Below are 22436 nucleotides of genomic sequence, written 5' to 3' on the forward strand. Positions count from 1 at the left end.
GTTCCTTCAGCTAAAATAACTGTTATTTTTCCAGACTCATAACATTTGACTCCCACACTGTACAATCACAGGCAACAGCAGCGTCGTTGTTTTCATGAACTATTTATTTAACTGCATTCTGTTCATAAAAAAAATAGTTTGCGGTAGGAAAATTGCACCGGTTATGTTGTAAGGTAATGAAAGCACTCTTCCTTCAGCTGAGGTCACATTAAGAATTTACTAAGGCATTTTTCCGGTCTATTGACCTGTATATTTAGCCATGAAAGAGAAAAGTGGCCAATAAAACCTTGTAAGTACTTGATGATAGCCTCTCAAAAATACAATCTACTTCCACAATCTGAACAAAAGTAGTACTACCAGCATGTCTTTCCAGCAATTGACTCAGGTACTGTTCCTTTATAGTGTTTTTCATAGTAATTTAACTTCATTTTAAAGAGAATAGTATAGAGTATAATTCACCAGCAGAAAGTATATCTGACAAACTGACTTATTGAGTTCAGTTTGCTGGTTATCTAGAACCCTTCTCCATGTGTCCCCTCGGCCCTGAGGAAGCCCTTTACTGTCTCAAAACTTTAACAGTCCCTGACAGCTGCTGACAAATGTCGTCTCCTTCCCAGTTTGCAGCAGCTGACTTCGGCTAAAGTCCAGTTTGAAGACATTCTTGTTCACTTATTCAACACAATAAAGTCCTGCATTATCTTTCAGATTCTTTTATATAACATAGCTTCTGATATGTCAAGCCTTGGCGAGGATGGTTTGACAAAGTCAGTTTATTAAAAATGACATTTTCAATGAACAGTCTTTGGTTAAAAGGGTCTTAAGTTTACCAACAACACACAAACACACACCCACACAACTCCACACTAAAGTGGTCTTTAATGAGGTGGGAACAGAGGACCACAACCCTCTCCCTCCTCCCCTCCTCTGCCTCCTTTTTCATCTTCCCTTTGTCTTTCTCCCCCTCGAGAGCGACGGAAACAGACAGACAGAGTGACAAAGACACACACAGCGAGCGACACACAGATAGGGGAAGGAGAGGAGGCGATGTGGGAGTTAATGGGAGAGAACAAGGTCTTTTTTTTTCCTCTTTCATTACTCCATCCCCTCATCCATCATCATGTGATCACATCGAGAGCAGATCACTGTGTGTGTGTGTGTGTGTGTGTGTGTGTGTGTGTGTGTGTGTGTGTGTGTGTGTGTGTGTGTGTGTGTGTGTGTGTGTGTGTGTGTGTGTGTGTGTGTGTGTGTGTGTGTGTGTGTGTGTGTGTGTGTGTGTGTGTGTGTGTGTGTGTGTGTGTGTGTGTGTGTGTGTGTGTGTGTGTGTGTGTGTGTGTGTGTGGTGTGTGTGTGTGTGTGTGTGTGTGTGTGTGTGTGTGTGTGTGTGTGTGTGTGTGTGTGTGTGTGTGTGTGTGTGTGTGTGTGTGTGTGTGTGTGTGTGTGTGTGTGTGTATAAACAGGTCAGGCTGGATGTGTTTCTCGCCCCTCAGCGAAAAGCCTGCCCACTCCCTTGTATAATAACCCACCGCAGAATGATGGTTTTGAAGACCAGCCAGCTTCACTGATGCATCTCAAATGTGTGTGTGTGTTGTTGCGTGCCTTACAGCTTGGTGGGATCCCACTGACAAACATCATATCTGCAGCGTGCCCTTGATTTGGATAAAAGGCACAATTTCTTCTACTTTTCTTACCTTTTGCTCTAGAATTATCTACTTCAAATGTGCTGTTTACTTTCTATGATTGTTTTATCATTAAAGCAAATACATAATGTACAACTTGTAAACTCACTCAACAGTATGTGCAACAAGCTATAGCTTCATGTTAGCTTGTTTAAGACGAACCTACAGAGTAGAACAAATCTCTTTTCTCTTTTCAAGTCATAATGACGCTAACTAATCTGAGAATATTTCATCGGGAAAAAGGTAATTGAGGTAATGAGATTTCTTTACACAGCACTGAAATACGGCAGGCACAGGGAAAAAAGGAATCATTTGCTTTGGCTTCTTTTTTTAAATAGTCATTAATGAGCTCATATAGGTTTTTTATTATCCTGCTGCTTTAACAAATTGCATGATTATTTATTTAAAGGACATGGCATGGTTTTATCTTTCAATAGATTGGGCATCAGAACAATTCAATTGTTATTTTAATTAGCACAACTGAGTGGATACCACTGCAGTGTATATTTGGCTAAAATATTGCCTATATAATATAAGAGGTAACCAATCAGAGCAGACTGTTCTCTGGTTTGAACAGAGGAGCTGCAGCACAGGCAGTATGAGAACAATGATGAGCTTTTTGAAGGCACAAGTTACAAATATCTATGTATATATGAAGCTGACAGATTAGCATAATATGTGCACTTTGTCATGGTTTAACTGGCCTTTTCAAGACAGAATCAGAAAAACTGATTTTTAAGGGTCCCGGAGTTGCATCATGAAACACTCATCTGTTATGTATGGCTCAAAGTTATTCATGAAGAATAACTGAATATATAAATGGAAGAAAGACATCTGAAAAACTTAAGTCTGCTCTGTTAAACTGCAGTTGTTGCGATAAAAACTACCCTGAAGGCTTTACATCAACATGTAACTAGAGCTAACTCGCTGTGTTGAATTACATCACTGGAGAACTGGAGTATGAAGGAACCGGTTCAATATGAACTTGTGAAAACCTTCCTCCTTTCTGTCACTCCTCTCCAGGTTTAGCTCAGCGATCACGGCTCCAGTCACACCACAAGTCATTTGTACTAAAACAAGCCTCATTCCTGCGAGTATTTCTTAGTGAGCGCAGAAAGAAAAACCTCTCCGATGACACTTTGAAGACTAGAACCAATTAGGGAATCATTATAATGAGAAGCCTCTAAGTACACGTCTTTTGTTACTCAGCAGCTGTCTAATTGGACCCGGAGTATTTTCATTGGGCGTTGGGACGAAAGGCTTTCCTAATGTGATACACTTTTAGATCAGGACCACGCTCCCATTTTGAACACATATACCACACGGCATGCCTTTGGGATCACGTAACCCTCCGAATCATGCACGTTGCTTTTAATTTGTTCTGAAAGATATTGTCAAGGTATTTTAAGAAGCTTACATTTTCTGATCACATTATCTGCACAGCAGGAAATACTGCATCTCCTGCAGTAGCTCTTAACCTTACTCTGCAGCTGTGAAGGGTTTTTACCTCGGGGTATATTGTAGATTCAGCAATGGTTGAATAGTTACACAGCTGCAGTATATACAGTACAGTTTGTATTGCAGTCCATGTCAAAGCCATATCATCGCTCCCGGCCTTAAAGCATTAGTAGTGAAGCAGCTGCTTCTTTGAAAGCTTGTGCATTGAAAAGCTTTGAAAAGGGTAATTCACAGTTATTCATCCATTTTCTTCTCTGTCCACATTGTATTTCCATGTATTTGTTCTCATTTTAATGCAGCCTTTTATTGTGGTCTTTAATGAATAAATCATACTCCTACTGCCCAAGGGAGGAGACATGTAATGTGCTCTGGTTTTCTCTGTCTTCACAGCTCCCCTGACAGACAAGCCGCCCAAAATCCTCTTCCCCTCGGAGAGCCAAGTGAGCGTCATGGAGATGGCAATAGGTAAGAGACACGTTTCATTCCCCTCACTGAGAGATTATTTTCTGTCCATCAATGCAGCGTGGTGTGTCACACATGCAGCAAATGCCTGCTTGTCATAATGGCATCGCTTCAAATTTCTAGATTATTTGATTAAAGCCAATTCCCCTTAAGTAGGTGCCGCTCGACTTAAATGTGGATTTGTTTGTCAATTCCCTGCTTGCTGTGCAAATACAGTGGACATGTGGGGGTCAAATTAAATTATGATACTACGTTTTACTTAATAAAACTCCAAGAAGTTGATTCAAAAATGCACATTAAGTCCAATTCCGCTCTGCAAAACTGCTGACACTAGTTTCTAGCATTTACTGTAAATATCTTTTGTAGCTGAGTTTTTTCAGCACAGGTAGCACTTGACGTAACCAGTGTTTAGAATGAAATGTTATTCTCTTTTGTGTTTGAACTTTGAGTTTTGATCTTGGTAGGAAAGCGTACTGAGTCATCGACACAGTGTATGAGAAAGAAAGTATTTCAGTCGGTATGAAAGGCATGTCGGCGCTTTCTCTCCTGTCTTCTCAATGTAATTACACTGATCACATTCATCTCGGTTAAAGCGTGTGCAACATGGATGCTTCTTGTGTTTGCTCGGCTGTAATGAGTCAGTAATGGATGGAAGTGGTGCTTCTGAAAACCATTCATAATCTCCCTCCGCATTCCCTTCAAATATTAGCATTGCTTCAAATGATTGCCTCCCATTTTGCCTCACGCGGCTTCCTCAGAGCCGTGCTCTACCGTTTGCCTTACCAGCCTTTTGATGCACAAGGGGCTCATGGGAAAATTCCCCGCTTTGTGCCTTATTGGGTGAGAGCTCAGCTGTTGGTGGAAGGGAAAATGGGTCATGATGGAGACTTCCTTTGAAGTCAATTTGTCATGGGCGATGAACACAACTGGAGCGCAGGGGTAAAAGGTGGCAATCAGAAAATAGGCGCAGATCATTGTACCTTTTAAATTGATCATGGATACAGTAAAAGCTGCTCTGGCTTACGTTCATGTAATTAAGTTTTGTGATAGTAGATGATGGAGATTTTCTAAATCCTTTACCTGATTGCTGAGAGACAGGCTTCAGGAGTAACGGATTACATGTAATCTAACTGCAACAGATTTGGTTTTATTTGGTTGAGGAATAGTGGAAATGGGTTTATTCTGCTCGTTTACATCTGCACCCATTGTTATAAACGTAATGTATGAACAACTATTTGATTCAACACCTCTATCACTTCCTCTCAGTGTTGGGCTGTCATCCACAGAGAGACAGCCCAGTCAAATGCAGTTTGGCGGGTTTCTTTGCGTCATTTTGATATTCATTCTCCTGAGCATAAATGTATCCGGATAACAGTTAATTAGGCAGGTGAGAGGGAGAAAGAGAGACGTAGAGAGGAACTCAAGGGACCCACAGAGGGATCTGTAAATGGGGGCCCCAATTAATCAGCACACATTGTCCCTTTTTTGTCTCCTAATGGATGTGGATCCTCATAATAGATTTAATTTAAAATACTTGATTAAACAATGTTGTGTAAATGCTGTTCTCAGGCCTCAGTGGGCATGTCATTCTAATGTTTTCCTTTCGTGGTACGGATCACAGAGGTTCAGGTCTGTAATTCAGTTTGACAGTTCAACGCGAGCCGCTTTCACTGTTTCTACTAGAGTCCTAATGTGTGCTATTTCTAATATCTATATCTAATATAGGCAAGGCAAGGCAATTTATTTGTATAGCACAATTCATACAGTAATGCAATTCAAAGTGCTTTACAGGATCAAACAGAGCAAACACAATACATTGAGAAGAAATACAAAACACACAAAATAATTAATTAAAAGAAAGAAAACCATGTTTAACAGTTCGAAAATTAGAACATTTACATTTGAAAAGCCATATTAAAAAGAAATGTTTTTAGACCTGATTTAAATGATTCTAAAGTGCTAGCCATTCTCAGATGTTCTGGGAGTTTGTTCCATGCATTAGGAGCATAGATGCAGAAGGCTGCTTTCCCACGCTTTGATCTCACAAATGGAACAGTGAGCTGGCCTGCGCCTGAAGACCTAAGGGGTCTGCTGGGTTCGTACCACTGAAGGAGGTCGTTGATATATTTGGGTCCTAGCCCGTTTAGTGCTTTATATGTGTGCATTAAAATCTTAAAGTCAATTCTCTCACTAACTGGAAGCCAATGCAGTGATCTCAGTACTGGAGTGATGTGATCTGTTTTCTTTGTCCGTGTTAAGATTCTGGCAGCAGCATTTTGAATTAGTTGGAGTTTATGGAGTGATTTTTTTGTGAGGCCTGTGAAGATGCTGTTGCAGTAGTCAAGCTTGCTAAAAACAAATGCATGGACAAGTTTTTCAAGGTCTTGCTTGGACATAAGGTCTTTAATACGCGAGATATTTTTTAGATGGTACAGTAGTAGGCTGATCTGTTGATTGCCCTGATGTGGCTGTTAAAATTGAGGTCAGAGTCTAAAATTATACCTAAGTTTCTTGCTTGACTTTTCGGTTCGAGTAATAGTGATTCCAGGTGTGCAGAGACTTTCATTCTTTCTTCTTTGGTTCCAAAAACAATTACTTCGGTTTTTTTTTGTGTTGAGCTGTAAGAAATTACGGCACATCCAGTCATGTATTTGTTTTAGACATGTGATCAATAAATCAGTCGGACCGTATTCATCTATGGAAAGTGATATGTAGATTTGGGTGTCATCCGCGTAATTATGATAAGAAATGTTGTTATTTCTAATTATTTGAGCAAGTGGCAGCATGTACAAATTGAATAGAAGGGGCCCGAGGATCGACCCCTGGGGAACTCCACAAGTCATTTTGGTTCTGTCTGATGTACAGCTACCAATTGAAACAAAAATACTCTCGGTTTTCAACATATGATGTAAACCATTTTAGGACAGTGCCAGACAGACCCACCCATTTCTCTAGTCTTTCTATTAAAATGTTGTGATCTACGGTGTCAAACGCCGCACTGAGGTCTAATAGAACTAAAACTGTGGATTTCCCACAGTCGGTATTACAATGAATGTCATTTAAAAAATGTAATAAAACCGTCTCTGTGCTATGACGAGACCTAAAACCAGATTGGAAAGTGTCTAAAATGTTATTGGAGGTCAAAAAACTGTTAAATTGAAGGTAGACAACCTTTTCAATTATTTTGCTTAAAAATGGTAAATTTGAAATTGGCCTGTAATTACTGATTATCAGTGTATCGAGTGTGTTCTTTTTTAGCAGTGGCTTAATAACTGCAGTTTTCAAGCCCAATATATATAACAACACAACCAGAGATTCATCCTGCATTCACACACCTGCTTCTTTAACCTTTATACCGCTGCCATGTTGGATTTGTTATGATGCTGTGTGTCTTTGCATGGCGTGTCACTTGTGACCTTCCATGTCTACCTTTTCTGACTTTTAATTCCGGGTTGGATTGAATTTACGGCCTCTGTTTGTGATGTTCATTCTGGGAATAATCCGGCAAGATCCTCTTTGATCTTGATTGGCTGTTAAAACTTCAAGACCGTTCAACTGCCTTCCTCCTCGAGAAATCCCACTTCATCCCCTGACACTTGACATTACGACATTGCGGCAAGTTTTCTGAAATTGCAACGAAGAAAAAAACTGGGTGATGGTGTTGAGCCTCTTTTCTAAATTCCCCTGAAATACACTTTTAAGCTGTTCCATCTCCTTTTGAGCAGCTATCCACCTAGACTCTAATGCATCAGAAATCAGTTAATTTAAATGCATCCCAGGAGTTGTTTCGTGTCAGAGTAATTTGATTTATTCTTTTGGTGTATTTACCTTCCCCAAAACTGCCCTGTTTTCTTGTCCTCTTGTGCCTCTGTTAGTAATTAGCTTTGTTGCCCACGATGCCTTTTGGGACCCTGTTTGGGTTTGGAGGGAATTTGTTGTTTTATTCCAAGCTAGGAAGAAGTTAAGCTTATACATGTAGTAGAACTTATTCCACCTTTTCTTATTTCTTGTCTCATTCAAATATTGTACCAGATATGTACAGAAAAACACTTATCGACATATCTTAGCCTTTGCAGACCATTTCCATGCACAACAAACCAATACAACACACTACAGGAAAGGGAGAACCCCAAAAAGCTTAATAGGGCCTCATTAACCTGAATTTAGTAAGAATTGTTTGCTCATGTTGAAACTTTCCCACAGCAAATCCCTGTCATCTAAGTAGTAGTAGAACATCAAACATAATCATTTCTGAACCGCTACTGAGTAAACAAAAGGCCGTCCTTTTAATTACATAGCTTGGGAATCTGTATCGCTTCCTCATTGTGGAAACACTCTTTGTTCTCCAGCTCCTCTATAACAATCTGCACTCCTCACAGAGGTTCAGCTTTCTCGTTTGTTGCTTGGTAAATAATAAACTGGGAATTGGTCTTCAGTCACTCATCTGAAGGGAGTCACACTGTTTAATGATAGACTATAAGCAGAGGATGCCTTCAGAACAAAAGCATTATCCTCAGCGACATCAAATTAGAGTTTGCAGTTGTGTTGTAATGAGGAGGTGAGCGCATCAATGTGCTGTTATTCTGCTGCAGGTCAGACTCCTATTTCCTCCAAGCTTATATTGAAACCATATAGACTTGACAAATACTTCCTTAAAGGTGGGGTAGGTAATTTTGGAGAAACCAGCTCGAGTGCGCTAGAATTTGAAAATACACAGCCGGAAAAAATCTGCCACTTCCTTACCTTAAAACAAAAGGTACCACTTTCCCCTCCTCCAACACACACGAACGCGCACATGAGTCCAATGAGGGCACGAGATAAGTGTGTGCCCAGATGGAAGGCTGACAGGCAGGTAGGCCATCCAGTTACTTTAGCCGGGACGGGGCTTCCACAGATGACATTTTTTGTCAAAGCACTTAAGATATTCATTGCTATCGGGATGTTAGGAGCATTCCATGGAATATAACAAAAAGTGTATCTCGAGCCGATTTCTCAAACTTACCTACCCCACCTTTAAAGGGGCCCTATTTTATTTGTAGGGTCCCTCATTTCTTTCCTGAAACACAGCACCATTGTAAAGAACTCATCTTTCTACAAACTCAAAGGTTTGAAACTCAGTTAAACAGATGCTCTTTTGTTTAACCTTTACTCGACGTTATCAATCTATGAATGTTGAGCCTCCCATTATCCTGGAACACATTTCTTCCTGTAGCTGTATGGATTTTATCTTCTAATGGTATAATGTTTTCGCATTTATCCAGGCATCATTTCCAATTTTTATCGATTTAATATTGATGTGTTGCTGACAATCTGCTGTGGGATGAAGGCACACCATGCCACAGACAGGGAGACATGTGCGATAGATCATGTTCAAGGTAAATACCAAGAGTCCTGGAGAGAGGATGTTCACGTCGAAGGGTCAGGATGACATGATCATTGAGTTTTGTGTTTTTCTTGCTGGCAACATCATGTATTGTCTTCACATGACGCCTGCCTGCTTTGCAGCTCTACTCTTCACCTGTCTTTATTCTTTTTGTCAGTCAAGGTGAGATTTATTTTCATATAGCACATTTCAAAGTAGTCGTTTAGATTATTTATAAAAACAATATACTTGAAAGAGCGGTTTGAAAGCAGCCTGGAGTTTATGTCTTTATCTATGGGAAATATTTGGCCTAATTAACATCATGCAAAACAAAGATAACTTTAAATGGAAACGTCATCAATTTCAACCTAAAACCATCTAACTCTGTTGTGATTGGTCAACCACTTAGAGATGTCCCGTACCTTGAGCAGACACATTTTAGTTTCACAAAGTAAAAAAATACTTATACAGCCACACCTATCCCCAACATCACACACACACACACACACACACACACACACACACACACACACACACACACACACACACACCAGCCATCCCTCTAAATGTCACGGGCTCGGCAGAAATGCTCCATCGATGCCAAAGGTTCAGAGGCCCGAGGATCAATATTACATCATTTCTCTCAATTAGGGCATATTTATTCCCCTCAAGTTATTGTACATCTGCGAGTGTATGTATTCCTGGCAAGCCTCCAGATAAGTCATGGCCCGGCAGGGGAGGGGAAGACAGAGTGAGATAAAGATGACGAGAGAGAAGAGGAGGTGGGGGAAAGAGAATGAGAGAGAAATTAAGGTAGGGGGAGTTTGGGGCGAAGAATCGGAGCAATGCGAATCATTTAGGATTCACAGAGGGGATGAAATATGGCGGAGTCTTACCTTGAGTTATTACAGATGAAAGTGGATACAAGACAGCACACTGTCCCTAATGGTTAATATGCCCTGCAGCGTGGAGGCATAAATCAGGGAGGGGTTGCTGGTGGTGCCTGGAAGGGGTTCTTGGCAACTCCCATTAGTGTTTTATATAAGTACGCTAATGAGGGGACAGTCTGTGCAACGGCTTCAGAGACCTGCTCGGCCCGCTGGACCTTAAGTTTGCTCAACACTTTGAGGAAACTCACCAGAGCGTGAGCACCAGATCATGTCCTATTTAGGCTCTTGATTGACCTCAACATTCAAGCCACCGCCCCACATTGACTCTGCTCCCTGTCAGCTGCTCCCACCTGCAGCCTTGGACCTGTCTCTGCAAACTAAAAGGAAAAATGGTAGCAGGCGTTTTCTCTCCTTAGCAGAAAATAGCATCAAGGACCAGCCAAGCCACTTGAGTATTAAGATATACTGCCTTGTGTCCGTGCCAGCAATGCTTCCTGTCTCTGGTTGGACCTATTAATCATAAATTGGGCTTTGGCATGTAGTTTACAGGAAGGCTGCTTTGTTGTTGTTCTCTATTTCTATGTTTAAGGGCCTAAGTGTTTCTGCATTGCACCTGCATGCAAGCAGGAAGGTCACAAAACGTCTGCCTTTGTCAGTTTAGCAGATGGATGGATTATAAATCAGCCGGGAGGGATAAGAACCATACTGACAAAAATACATAAAGCATCTTAAGTGCAACTCAAGTAACGTGGATAATTGAGGATAACTTGATTCATACTCGACAGTGGTTTTGTGTTTTGCCTGCAGAGTGATCTACCAGTTGATTTTGTGTAGCATTGTGTAGTGAAACCGCAATAACTCCATGCCATCTTTCAATAACAAGAGAGACACCAATACGGAGCAAGGACATTGCTCACACAGCAAAAAGGAAACAAAAAATGCGGTGGGGGAGGAATTACAGTGCATTTATTTTATGCATGTTTTTGTGTCATTAGCTTAAAACCGCTTGAAGATAAGATCACATTTTCTGACATCCATAAAACCAGAAAATTGTGTTTGCATACTTGTTCTTGCCACTGTACCCAAACTTGATTCAAAAACCGGCACGTGGATTTACCGACAGCAAGGACACTTGTTCAGCTCTGTGGGACAGCTTGGCACTTGAGAGCCCCCTGCTTTCAAATGAAATGCACCTTTTAGTGTGGCTGCTAAGCACAGGGATTACAGCCATTAGAGCAGGGGTGGGGAACCTTTTTCCTCTCAAGGGCCATTTCAATGTTTTCAACATCCTCCGAGGGCCGTACAAATTATTGACCTCTGCTTAAAAATACTAAAATCACAGCCCATTCATTTGGCCTTTCCTTCATGCTGTGCAAAGAAAAAGCAACCTTTTAATCCAGATATTTTACCATGACTCGCACATGCATTCACGTGCACGGTTGTGGCATGACCACCAAAACAGAAAGATATGGACACAAGATGTGTGCAAATGTATTTAGTTTCCTATTCATGTGGACATGAAGATTGTCTCGCGGGCCGTATACGCCCCGGGGGCCGCAGGTTCCCCACCCCTGCATTAGAGTAACCCTGATTTCAACCTAGACACTACGGGGTCACTTGTCTCTTTTCTGAGCCCCTATTCCACAACTTTAACAGGCGGAAGAGACATTAAGTTGCTCCGGTGACTGGAATATAATTCTTTCTTTCTAATATTTTAGGAAGTTTAATGCATATTTGTATTAAGATTGTGCAGAGATTTTTCTCCCTGAATGCTGAGAGCAGGGGAGCAGCTTGCATTTTTTATTTCTCAACAGTTTAGCAACCTCTCTTCTGAAGCCAAGTTTACCGGTTAACTCCACAGTCAAAATGCAAACTATGCAAACTCTCCCTCATCATCAATCCCTTGATATTTAGTTGAACTAATTGCCTTCGCAGTATTTCCAGCCAAACAGGTGGCCATATTGGTTTCCTTCCGGCTGCATTTATTTCCAGATCAGACGGAGATGACAGCGTCTCCTCTGCACCCGGAGCGTGACCTTGGTTGGGCAATACTCCCACGTGCACTTTCTTTGCTCTCACATTAGTGTTTAGGGCCAACTTCTGATTGTGTATGTGTTATTGTGAGTGTGTGTGTGTTTGGAGCGGCCTCTGATGTGTGGCCAGAAAGCTAGAGGGGGGGTGGACAGTGGCAGTAAACTAAGCAAGTGACCCGTAAGACAAACACATGAAAGCACAGATCTATGATGTCATGATACATCTGCTACCAGGCGTAATGGATTACATGGAACATAATTAGGATACAAATAAGTGAGCTTTACTGTTTATAATGAACTAAGATGTGTTTCATTGTTGGTGTGTATAGGCTACTGCCTGAATATGCTCAATGAAAGGCAGGCAAGTAAAATCTCTGAGCAGCGGGACAGATTTTTGATGCTAAATATCTTGTTTCTTGTACAAACACACAGATATCCGCACAGTATAGAAATGCAATATTCTTCATAAAAGCTTTGAGGCTAATGCTCAGGGTTTGTCACACTCACCAAAACAAAGGGCTTCTGCATCTTTTACCACCTCGCACTGTCACCAGGGACACGTACGTGCTAAAGCAATCAGAGCTGTCTTCCACCACACAGATACAGTGTGTGTCTGCTTTGTGTCGGCCCATTGGATCCACAGTTGCGGTCCTCTGTTTGCTCCGTGGGCGTTTAATGCTACAGGGAATAATGATGTCAGATGAAATGTTGTGGATATTTGTCTCATAACCGCTGTGAGTCAGGCAACACCTTGTTTCTGTACCTTGGGTAAAGAAACAATATTTTTTCTCGGCAGTGGGAGGGATTATGATACGCTCAGGTCACCCTGACCTCTCTATGGACCAGAATAGAATAAAATAGAGCAGATATAATACAATAGACAGTGTTATCACTCCTGTTATGCAATATGATGACATTTGTTGCTCTGATTTAGTGATAAAGGTAGTCATTTTGTCTTTGTTCTTATAAATATTAGGAATAAGAAATTCCTTTACTTTTATTTCATCAGAGATTAAAAAGCCTTGGTCTTAAGGAAGAGACAGAAAAGGAAACATGGAGTAATAAAGTTTCCCCTTCTAGAAACAGAAGAATACAGACAGGAAAGAAATATAGCAACCTTACTATGCAGTCTGGATTGTTATGCAGGTATACTCAGTGTGTTATTTTTCCACTTTGAGTTAAATCAGTATACAGGAGTGTGAAGTTGGGCCATTGCTTCCTCCCTGTGTATTCTGGGTGAGATGTACTTGCCAATATGAAATCCAAAAATTGTTCTTCACAGTTCAAAACATCGCCTTTGGGAGGGACCGAAATGTTCCTGAACAATGAAACCAAAGTGCCCAGAAAATGTTTTGTTGTAAAAATATTTAGTTTTCCCCCCCCTTTGCATCCTAGTGAGAGAAACTGCAGCCGCGGTGCCAGCCGTGTTGGCAGCGCTCAGGTTTAATCTGTGAGACTCAGGCTCACCGTAACATGGAGGCCTCCTTCTCTTCTTTAGCGAGCTCACAGCAGACTATTCTCTCTCCCTGCCAAACACACGCATGTAGGAGACATGGAGCATCCTTCCATGCACTGACGCCCTATTGTTATTGTGACAGAAACATACTTGAGACAAAGTGTTTTTCGGAGGACTTGTGCATCGGTGGATCATTGTTTCAATATATTTTTCATAATTGTTTTCACTATACACTATTTGTCCCTGGACTTGGTCCTTTAGTCTTTGTCCATGACATGTCCTTAAAGATGGGGTAGGTAAGTTTGAGAAACCGGCTCGAGATACACTTGTTGTTATATTCCATGGAATGCTCTTAACATCCGATAGCAATGAATATCTGAAGTGCTTTGACAAAAAATCCATAAAGAAATGTCATCTGTGGAAGCCGTAGCGCTGTAAAAAGCACGACCAATCATCTGAGCCGGCTAAAGTAACTGGATGGCCTACCTGCCTGTCAGCCTTCCATCTGTGCACACACTTATCTCGTGCCCTCATTGGTCATGTGCGCGTTCGTGTGTGTTGGAGGAGGGGCTCTGTAAGGAAGTGGCAGATTTTTTCCGGCTGTGTATTTTCAAATTCTAGCGCACTCGAGCCGGTTTCTCCAAAATGACCTACCCCACCTTTAACAGATGAACTGTAACATGTTGAATTGTTGAAGAAAACAAAGCCAGTCTGGAGAAACCACTATCCTCAGACGCAGGAACCAACACACAGACAAACCACAAGGAATGAGGTTACTGCCTAAGCTCCCTTGAGGCAGCATGGTTAAGTGTACAGTAGGCAAAGAAAACCACTCGGTTATGGTTATGCAAAAGGTCGTTGAGGTTTTTCCAAGTATTCGCTCCCCCCTGCAACACCCTGGGCAAAAACCCCGGCAGTTTTAATTTAGTCTTGATTGGCTGATTTAATCACTGCTTCACCAAGGATCAGTTAAAATGTTGTGTGCTCTCTGTCTGATTTATTTCTGTACGCACACAGACTGGAAACACGGATACAGACAGGAGGAAAGTCGTACAAACAAACAGGAAGAGCTCATTCTGTCTCTTCCTCACTTCTTCATTTGCTTGTCTGTCACTTTTTTTTCCATCTTCTCTCCTCTGACGCTCATAATATTCAGACAAATAATAATACAAGGTAAACAGTTCCACATGCAGACATTCTTATTATCCAGATCCAATTCTGTCACTCACTCTGAGCTTGTCTGATTGCCTGAGTGGTTCTGTGCGCTCGCTGTAAGTGCAATGTGTTATTCCAGATGCAAAGCCTTTAGGTATAAGTCATTACTTTAGGTTAAAGGGCCTCACATACCTCATTCACACTAACGCAACTCCGGTTCAAGCTCCGTGCTAGAGCTTTTCAGGTTCAGAACCGATTCTTCGGTTTAGCTCCGGCTCTTTTCACACCGCCCAGAGTCCGACTGGTGCTGCGTCATCGTTTGCGTCATGACGTAACCGTTTGCGTGCCTGCTTCATAAAGCCAAACCGCGAACCCCTCACAGCTGACACCGACAACAACAATGGCCGATTGTGCTCCAGCTTCCTCTGTACCTCTTCGGAAGACCAGATTCCCAGCAGGTAGCTGGTCTCTTCAGTGGACCACTGCTGCTTGTTAAGTTTCTCCATCGTCGTGTACAAACTGGATAAAACGCAGGCTTTTTGTTGTTGTTCAGGAGTTGATCCCGCCCCTGCCCCTGCCCCCGCCTCGACGTAAGCGTGACGTATGTGGTGCTTTTGCTCTGGCCGGACAATTTTTTGGTGCTTGAAACAAACCGGATTCCGGAGCTAAGAGGCTGCTCCGCTGCGGTGTGAACAGGAGAACCCGGTGCTTTTCAAGCTCCAGCTCCGAACCGGCCCCGAAACACCGTTGGTGTGAATGAGGTATAATATGCTTTGTTTGGGGTGTTCCCTTTCCTGTAGTGTGTTATACAGGTTGTTGTGCTTGTCAATGGTCAGTAAAGGCTAAAATACCTCTCTTCCCTCCAGAGGGAGTTTCTTTCCCACACACACACACGTGCTGCAAAACGCACAATAATTAATCTACAACGAGGAGTCAAGTCAAAGATTCAAAGTAGATACAGTAGTCTGTATCTTCCCAACATCACATGCATATGTTCTTGGTTATAAAGTCTTGTAAAGGATCTCTTGTTGCCACTCGGGGCCATCAAAGTGCAGAAGTGCCCAGTAGCTGCTTTACAAAAAGTACAAAAGTCAGCGTTTACAACTGCGTATAGAGTTTAGTTTTTTTGGCAAGCAGAAGTAGAACTTGGCCGAGCCACTTTGCTGTGGTGTTGCTTTTTATCCAGACAGACAGATTATAAATTAAATATCATAAATATATCTTAGAGAAGAAGCATCACAAAATGGATTGAATAGAAGCTGATGGGGACGTTCTCGGCTCAAATAAGGGGATTTGCATAATCAATAACATGTCTTTACTCAACGATAGGTAGAATAGATAAGCTAGGTTTTCCTGGATAAACCTAATTAGCCCATTTCATGGTGAAAGCAGTGTTACTGGTGTTTACGTTTTTAGGGATGTGTGAAATGAAAACAGCACTAACCTATCAACACAGGCAGCTTACTCAGTCCCCGGCTACGTGTGTGTGTGTGTGTGTGTGTGTGTGTGTGTGTGTGTGTGTGTGTGTGTGTGGTGTGGTGTGTGTGTGTGTGGTGTGTGTGTGTGTGTGTGTGTGTGTGTGTGTGTGTGTGTGTGTGTGTGTGTGTGTGTGTGTGTGTGTGTGTGTGTGTGTGTGTGTGTGTGTGTGTGTGTGTGTGTGTGTGTGTGTGTGTGTGTGTTGTCCCAGTTTAGAGGAGCTATGACTCATCAACTAATAAAGCAGCAGGCAAATAGGGAGAGTGTGTGTTTTAATGTGTATGAAAAGAGAAATAGGCATTTGTGAGCCATGGAGGCAGTCGTGATAGTCTTCTCTTCCCATTAGCTGATACAGCACATGCATTAAGATAAATACTCAAACGATGTGGCGTCACTTGTCAACGTGTGTGTTGGTGTCTTTAGTCATCCTCGCTGTGCAGTCGCTCTTTGTCCCTGACACAAATGTCAGCAGCTGTGGATTTGCCAGCCGATGTTCATGCTCGTAACATTTTACGTTTTATTGTTATGTTGATGCTACATGCAGTACATGGCTGCCACAAGACAAATAGAGACAACCATTTATGTTAATTTAAGCTTTTAGTGTTTGTTCAGTTGAGCTTATAGATCATTAGTCTCCATTAAACACATTTCAGGTTGTTATCAGTGTTCTGCAGGAAAGTCCATTAAATATAATGGAGTCCAATCTCTGCAAGTTGGACCGGTTCCAGCATAGCATGCAGAATAATACAGCAATGCCATGTAGCTAATTTTCAGGTTCATATTTGTTTGTTGTCACACTCAATGGATTTGAGCGCTAGCCAATAGAAGGGCGAGTGTTACATACTGATGTCACTATGTTGTGTAAGTAAAAAAAATAATAATAATATCATAGAAATGTTTGTGTATGGTCGAGTTTAAAAAGCAAAGGTTGAGTAAAAACCAAATGCACTTTGACCTGAATAATAGTTTTCTCTTTCAGGCTTCTGACCGGCTTTTACTGGCACAAGGTACAAGGCAGGATTTGTGTTTTGTTCGTTGTTCATTTATTTGTAACTTCTGTTGTTCCCACTGTACATGACGTGGAGCAGCAGACAGCTTCGAGAGCTGAATATCACACACAGAGTAGAAGGCCTCGTTTCACAGAATTTGTCGGTATCTGACAATAGGTTATGCTTTTCACAGCATTGATTTTTCTCGGTTAGACAGGAAGTCCGGTAGAAGAAATCTGACAGTTGGTCATGATTGTTACTATTTAAACTTGCCCTTTGCTAGACGTTGTTAGCTTTCTTTCTAAAGGTGGGTAAAATGTAGCATAAGCGTCAGAGCTGCCTTCACCAAGGCCAAGCTCTCAAGTTCTAGTTCCAAAAGAAGCTTATTCCAATCCTTTTTTAAACTAATCAATAAATTAGCATTTACTTATTTTCAGTACTGGTCATAAGAAAAGACCTAAGTATTATAAAAGTAAGCTACACCTATATTTGATAAAGGCTAGAGGGTTAGATCTTTTCAGTTCGGCAAGACGTCAAACATTAAGATTTATTTTGGAATAAAACACTAAGAAAGACCAAACCAACCAAAAGAAGGCTTCACGCTGTGCACCTTCTTGTATTTAAACAAGCTTCTTCTCTGGAGGGAAAAGAAATCAAGGGCATACACCATGCCGTGCTCAAACACTACGTCATTTTTATTATTTATTATCCACAGAAGGCGATGACTCCAACGCATCTCCAAAGGCACGATCGGTAAACACTGAATGAAATTGGATCGTGCCGCTCATATGTGTTTGCGGCGTTCTGCAGGGTTTCCGCTGTAATTCAGACGACTTTATGCGTAAACAGTGCCGTTACATCTTTATATCTCCATGTCAGTTTTGTCAGGGAGTTTAATGCGCGGTATCTACACGCATGCAACAGCTGTCAATCCGCCAGCCGCTCTACACTCATCCCTCAGTCTGCTGGAGAATACCGATGCGTGTCACCTCCTGGGGTGCTTTGTGTGTGGAAATGTGTGAGTGAGATCACTAGGTTAAGCATCGCATAGTAGTGGAGCACACACAGAAGAAATATGAAAAGCAGATTTACTTCAGAAGAGTAGACGAACGCCACAGGCCAGCTTTAAATCAGCCATGGGGGTTGGTTTCACATTACAATATAATGGCATTGGCTCAACCCATTTAATGAGTCACATCATTTCTTATGTTCAAATAGGTTCTCAGGAATTAAATGATATGGAGGAACTGTTGAATTAATGACTTACTCTTAGTGTACACCGGCTGCCAGTAGCTGCCCGGACGTCTCCAGGACTCTGGTACTGGCCTACTGTGCTGTTCAGGTATCCGATCCTTCCTACATCCAGGACATGGTTAAACAATACCCTCCACCCTGCGCTTTGCTCTGCATCAGCCAATCATCTTGCTGCTCCCTCTCTGAGAGTTGGACCCAGGTAACCCTAAAAAAAAACACCCCTGTTTGCAATCCTGGCCCCAAAATGGTGGAACGAGCTCCCCATTGAAATCAGGATAGTAGAAAGCCAACACATCTCTCAATGCACAATGAAAACCAGCGCTGCAAGAATCTAAGGACCGAGTGTGTTGTATGCTTACACCCTGGAAAACCCCATAATAACTGTTCCTTTACCGGCATACAAACCGGTGTAGGGTAGACAGTATGAAGCACTAGTTTGCAGACAAAAGAGATCCAGAACACAAGGCAAGGCAAGTTTATTTATATAGCACTTTTCAACACAAGGCAATTCAAAGTGCTTTACAAATAATGAAAGACATTAAGAAAAAGGCATTTAAAATCAGTCATTAAAAAGAAAAGCTAATAAAATAAACATTAAAAGAAAAAATACATGGATAAAAGTTTCAGTGCAGTCTAAGATATGAATAGTTCAATTAAACATCAAAAGAAAAAGTACATGGATAAAAGTTACAGTGCAGTCTAAGATATGAATAGTTCAATTAAATGCAGCGACAAAAAGAAAAGTCTTCAGCCTGGATTTAAAAGTAGTCAGAGTTGCAGCGGACCTGCAGGTTTCTGGGAGTTTGTTCCAGATATTTGGAGCATAATAACTGAACGCTGCTTCTCCATGTTTAGTTCTGACTCTGGGGACAGAAAGCTGACCAGTCCCTGAAGACCTGAGAGATCTGGATGGTTCATAATTTAGCAGGAGGTCAGAAATGTATTTTGGGCCTAAACCATTCAGTGCTTTATAAACCAGCAGCAGTATTTTGAAATCTATTCTTTGACACACAGGAAGCCAGTGTAAAGACTTCAGAACTGGAGTGATGTGATCTACTTTCTTAGTGTTAGTGAGGACTCGAGCAGCGGCGTTCTGAATTAGCTGCAGCTTCCTAATAGATTTTTTAGTGAGACCTGTGAAGACACCATTGCAGTAGTCGAGTCTACTGAAGATAAAAGCATGGACAAGTTTTTCCAAATCCTGCTGTGACATTAGTCTTTTAATCCTAGATATATTCTTTAGGTGATAGTAGGCTGATTTAGTAACTGTTTTAATGTGACTGTTGAAACTCAGGTCAGAGTCCATGACTACACCTAGATTTCTGGCTTTATCTGTTGTTTTGAACATTGCACACTGAAGCTCAGCGCTAACTTTTATACGTTCTGCCTTGGCTCCAAAAACCATTACCTCAGTTTTATCTTTGTTTAATTAGAGAAAGTTCTGACACATCCAGTCATTGATTTGTTCAATGCACTCAGTGTTTGAATTGGAGCATAGTCTCCTGGTGAAATTGTTACGTAAATTTGTGTGTCATCTGCATAGCTATGGTAACTTATTTTGTTGTTTTTCATTATCTGAGCCAGTGGTAGCATGTAGATGTTAAAGAGAAGAGGCCCCAAGATGGAGCCTTGAGGAACCCCACATGTCATATTCGTCAACTCAGATGTGTATTTACCTATAGAAACAAAGTTGTTTCTGTCCTTTAAGTAGGATTCAAACCAATTTAGAACTGTTTCCGAAAGTCCCACCCAGTTTTACAGTCGGTCTAGTAATATGCTGTGGTCAACAGTGTCAAACGCAGCACTGAGATCTAATAATACTAACACTGAAGTTCTGCCCCTGGCTGTGTTTAAGTGGATGTCATTAAAGACCTTTACAAGAGCAGTCTCAGTGCTGTGGTTTGGACGAAAGCCTGACTGGAACACATCGAAACAGTTATTTAAATGCAAGAAATTACTCAACTGTTGAAAAACAACTTTTTCAATGATTTTACCTAGAAATGGGAGGTTTGATATGGGCCTGTAATTGTTCATTACTGAAGCATCTAGATTATTATTTTTTAAGAGCGGTTTAATGACTGCAGTTTTCAGGGCCTGTGGAAAAATACCTGAGTGAAGAGATTTGTTTACTATATGAAGTAGATCTGAGGCCATGCAAGGCAAAACATCTTTAAAAAATCCTGTTGGAATAATATCAAGGCAGCAGGAGGAGGATTTCAGAAGTTGAATAATGTCCTCTAGGTTTTTATCATTAATCTGATGGAATTGTGTCATGGTGTTTGAATTGATGTTAAGTGGAGATAGGGACAACACATTTGCTGTTCCTGATGCAGAGGCACTGACTGCTTGTCTGATTTTCTGAATTTTGTCAGTGAAGGAGGCAAAATCATTGCACGCCCTGGTGGATAGAAATTCAGAGGCTACTGACACTGGGGGGTTAGTTAGTCTGTCGACGGTAGCAAACAAGGCACGTGCGTTGTTTTAGTTTTTGGTAATGATGTCAGAGAAGAACGATTGTCGTGCGTTTTTCAATTCCAAATTATAAATTATAACACACTCTGAAGGAGTTCTGCATAGCCTCTCTTATAATCTTGCATTATATACAGGATATGATATAACTCTACATACATATGGATGAATATGCCTCCTTCAGGAAACTTAATTTGCAGCGGGACTCATTTCATTTCAAACCTTTATTTATGCAGGTGAATCCCATTGAGATCATTGATCTCTTTTTCAAGGGTGACCTGCTGCAAGTAGGTTCCACATGAATACATATAAACATAACAGAAAAACTAGAAGGACATCATACAGCATATTTACAGCGACTACAGTTTACATAGCTAGTAACATTTACAGGTTCCAACAGTTTCCGATTGGATAGCATCTATCCTTGCTTTAAAAACATTTAGTGGAACCAAATTGCTCAGCAATCCCTGTTTATCATTTCCCCTCAATTTGCATGGATTACCATTAAGTTTGCAGCCCTCTTTGGTGCTCATCCTCAGGTAGATAATGAATCCTAAAGAGAGGACGCTCCTTCAAAGCCAGCTCTGTTTTGACTGACCATCTAGCATCACTGCCAGGCTTCAGTGGGTTGTTCTCCTTTGGGTTATTTTTAGGTCTCATTTTTGGAATTTAAGTTTTGTGTGTCCTACTTTACTGCATTCCCCAAAGTGAACTTGAGGCCTTTTTCAGCCTGATCCAGATTTTCCTCCCTCTTTCCGTCTCCCTTCGCAGCCATCTGTTCATGCTTGTGGCGTCTCTCTATCCGTCTTCCCTACCCTGCCATATTTCACTCTTCTCCTCTCAACTCAAACCTGTTATACTTGCTCCCTCTTTTGCTGCATTACCCATGTTTGTATCACATCTTTAGCAGCCTTTGTGGCTTTTTCTCACAGGCATTAAAAGTTTTTCTTCCACTCTCTTTAACAAGTTTAAATGATTTGTTATTGGTTGTGATCATATTCTAAAGATGTTTGGATTATTGAAAAGTATACATCTCCCTTTCATATGAGTGTTGAGAGCTGTATCCGTAAATTCCTGTTGTGCTCAAAGTGCACCAGATTGATGCATTTAACTTCAACATTTAAAACAAATTAAGTAAAAGTGGCCCCCGACTTGTTTTATTTTTTTAAAGTAGCTCTCATCCTAAAAAAGGTTGGTGACCCTTGTTATAGTAGCTATCATAGCAGCTATATATGAACACTCCATTATTGACATAAAAATGCAATGATGGATTATCAGTAATCATTTCAAAGTGACACAGACACATTGGATTAACCTATGGATTAACCTTCAGCAGCGTTTGTATCGTTGTAATGCCATTGAACACAACTTTTGATCAGAACAACAACAAAAGTAAGACATTTCTCCCGTGTTTGCTCCGTAATGCTACGTGGTGTGATGTCTGGGTTTGCTTCCCCTGCCCCGAGTTCTGATCGCTCAGTGATGATACTTATATTTCTGGAATCTGTGGAATCTCAGCTTGCTAATCGATATCTTGTTTGTGCAGATCCGATAAGTAATAAGGGTGGGTACCGTGAGTTCTGTGCTAAGTGCGTTAGCGTTTTTCCGCTCAGGGCTAATTCAGAGCCTTTCTTATTACCCTTGTGTTTCGTTCAGCTAAAAATGGTTAATATTGTCTGATAGCTGAGTTCCTTCCCGTTAAGTGGGTATGACACATCCATAGTTTGTTAAATGTTAAGAAGCCCTCAGACGCTGT

At 41.3% G+C, this 22436-nt stretch overlaps 1 protein-coding gene across 2 annotated transcripts in view; it reads left to right on the forward strand.

Annotated features, from left to right (window-relative positions):
• Positions 1–22436, forward strand: part of LOC117546709 (interleukin-1 receptor accessory protein-like 1-B) — a 185661-nt gene that overhangs the window by 108558 nt on the left and 54667 nt on the right. For both annotated transcript variants that reach the window (XM_034217049.1, XM_034217050.1), the window contains exon 6: positions 3525–3599. In XM_034217049.1, the coding sequence (XP_034072940.1) occupies positions 3525–3599 (75 nt within the window). The remainder of the gene's footprint in view (positions 1–3524; positions 3600–22436) is intronic.

This window comes from Gymnodraco acuticeps, unplaced genomic scaffold, assembly GCF_902827175.1.
Source record: "Gymnodraco acuticeps unplaced genomic scaffold, fGymAcu1.1, whole genome shotgun sequence".
Lineage (NCBI taxonomy): Eukaryota > Metazoa > Chordata > Actinopteri > Perciformes > Bathydraconidae > Gymnodraco > Gymnodraco acuticeps.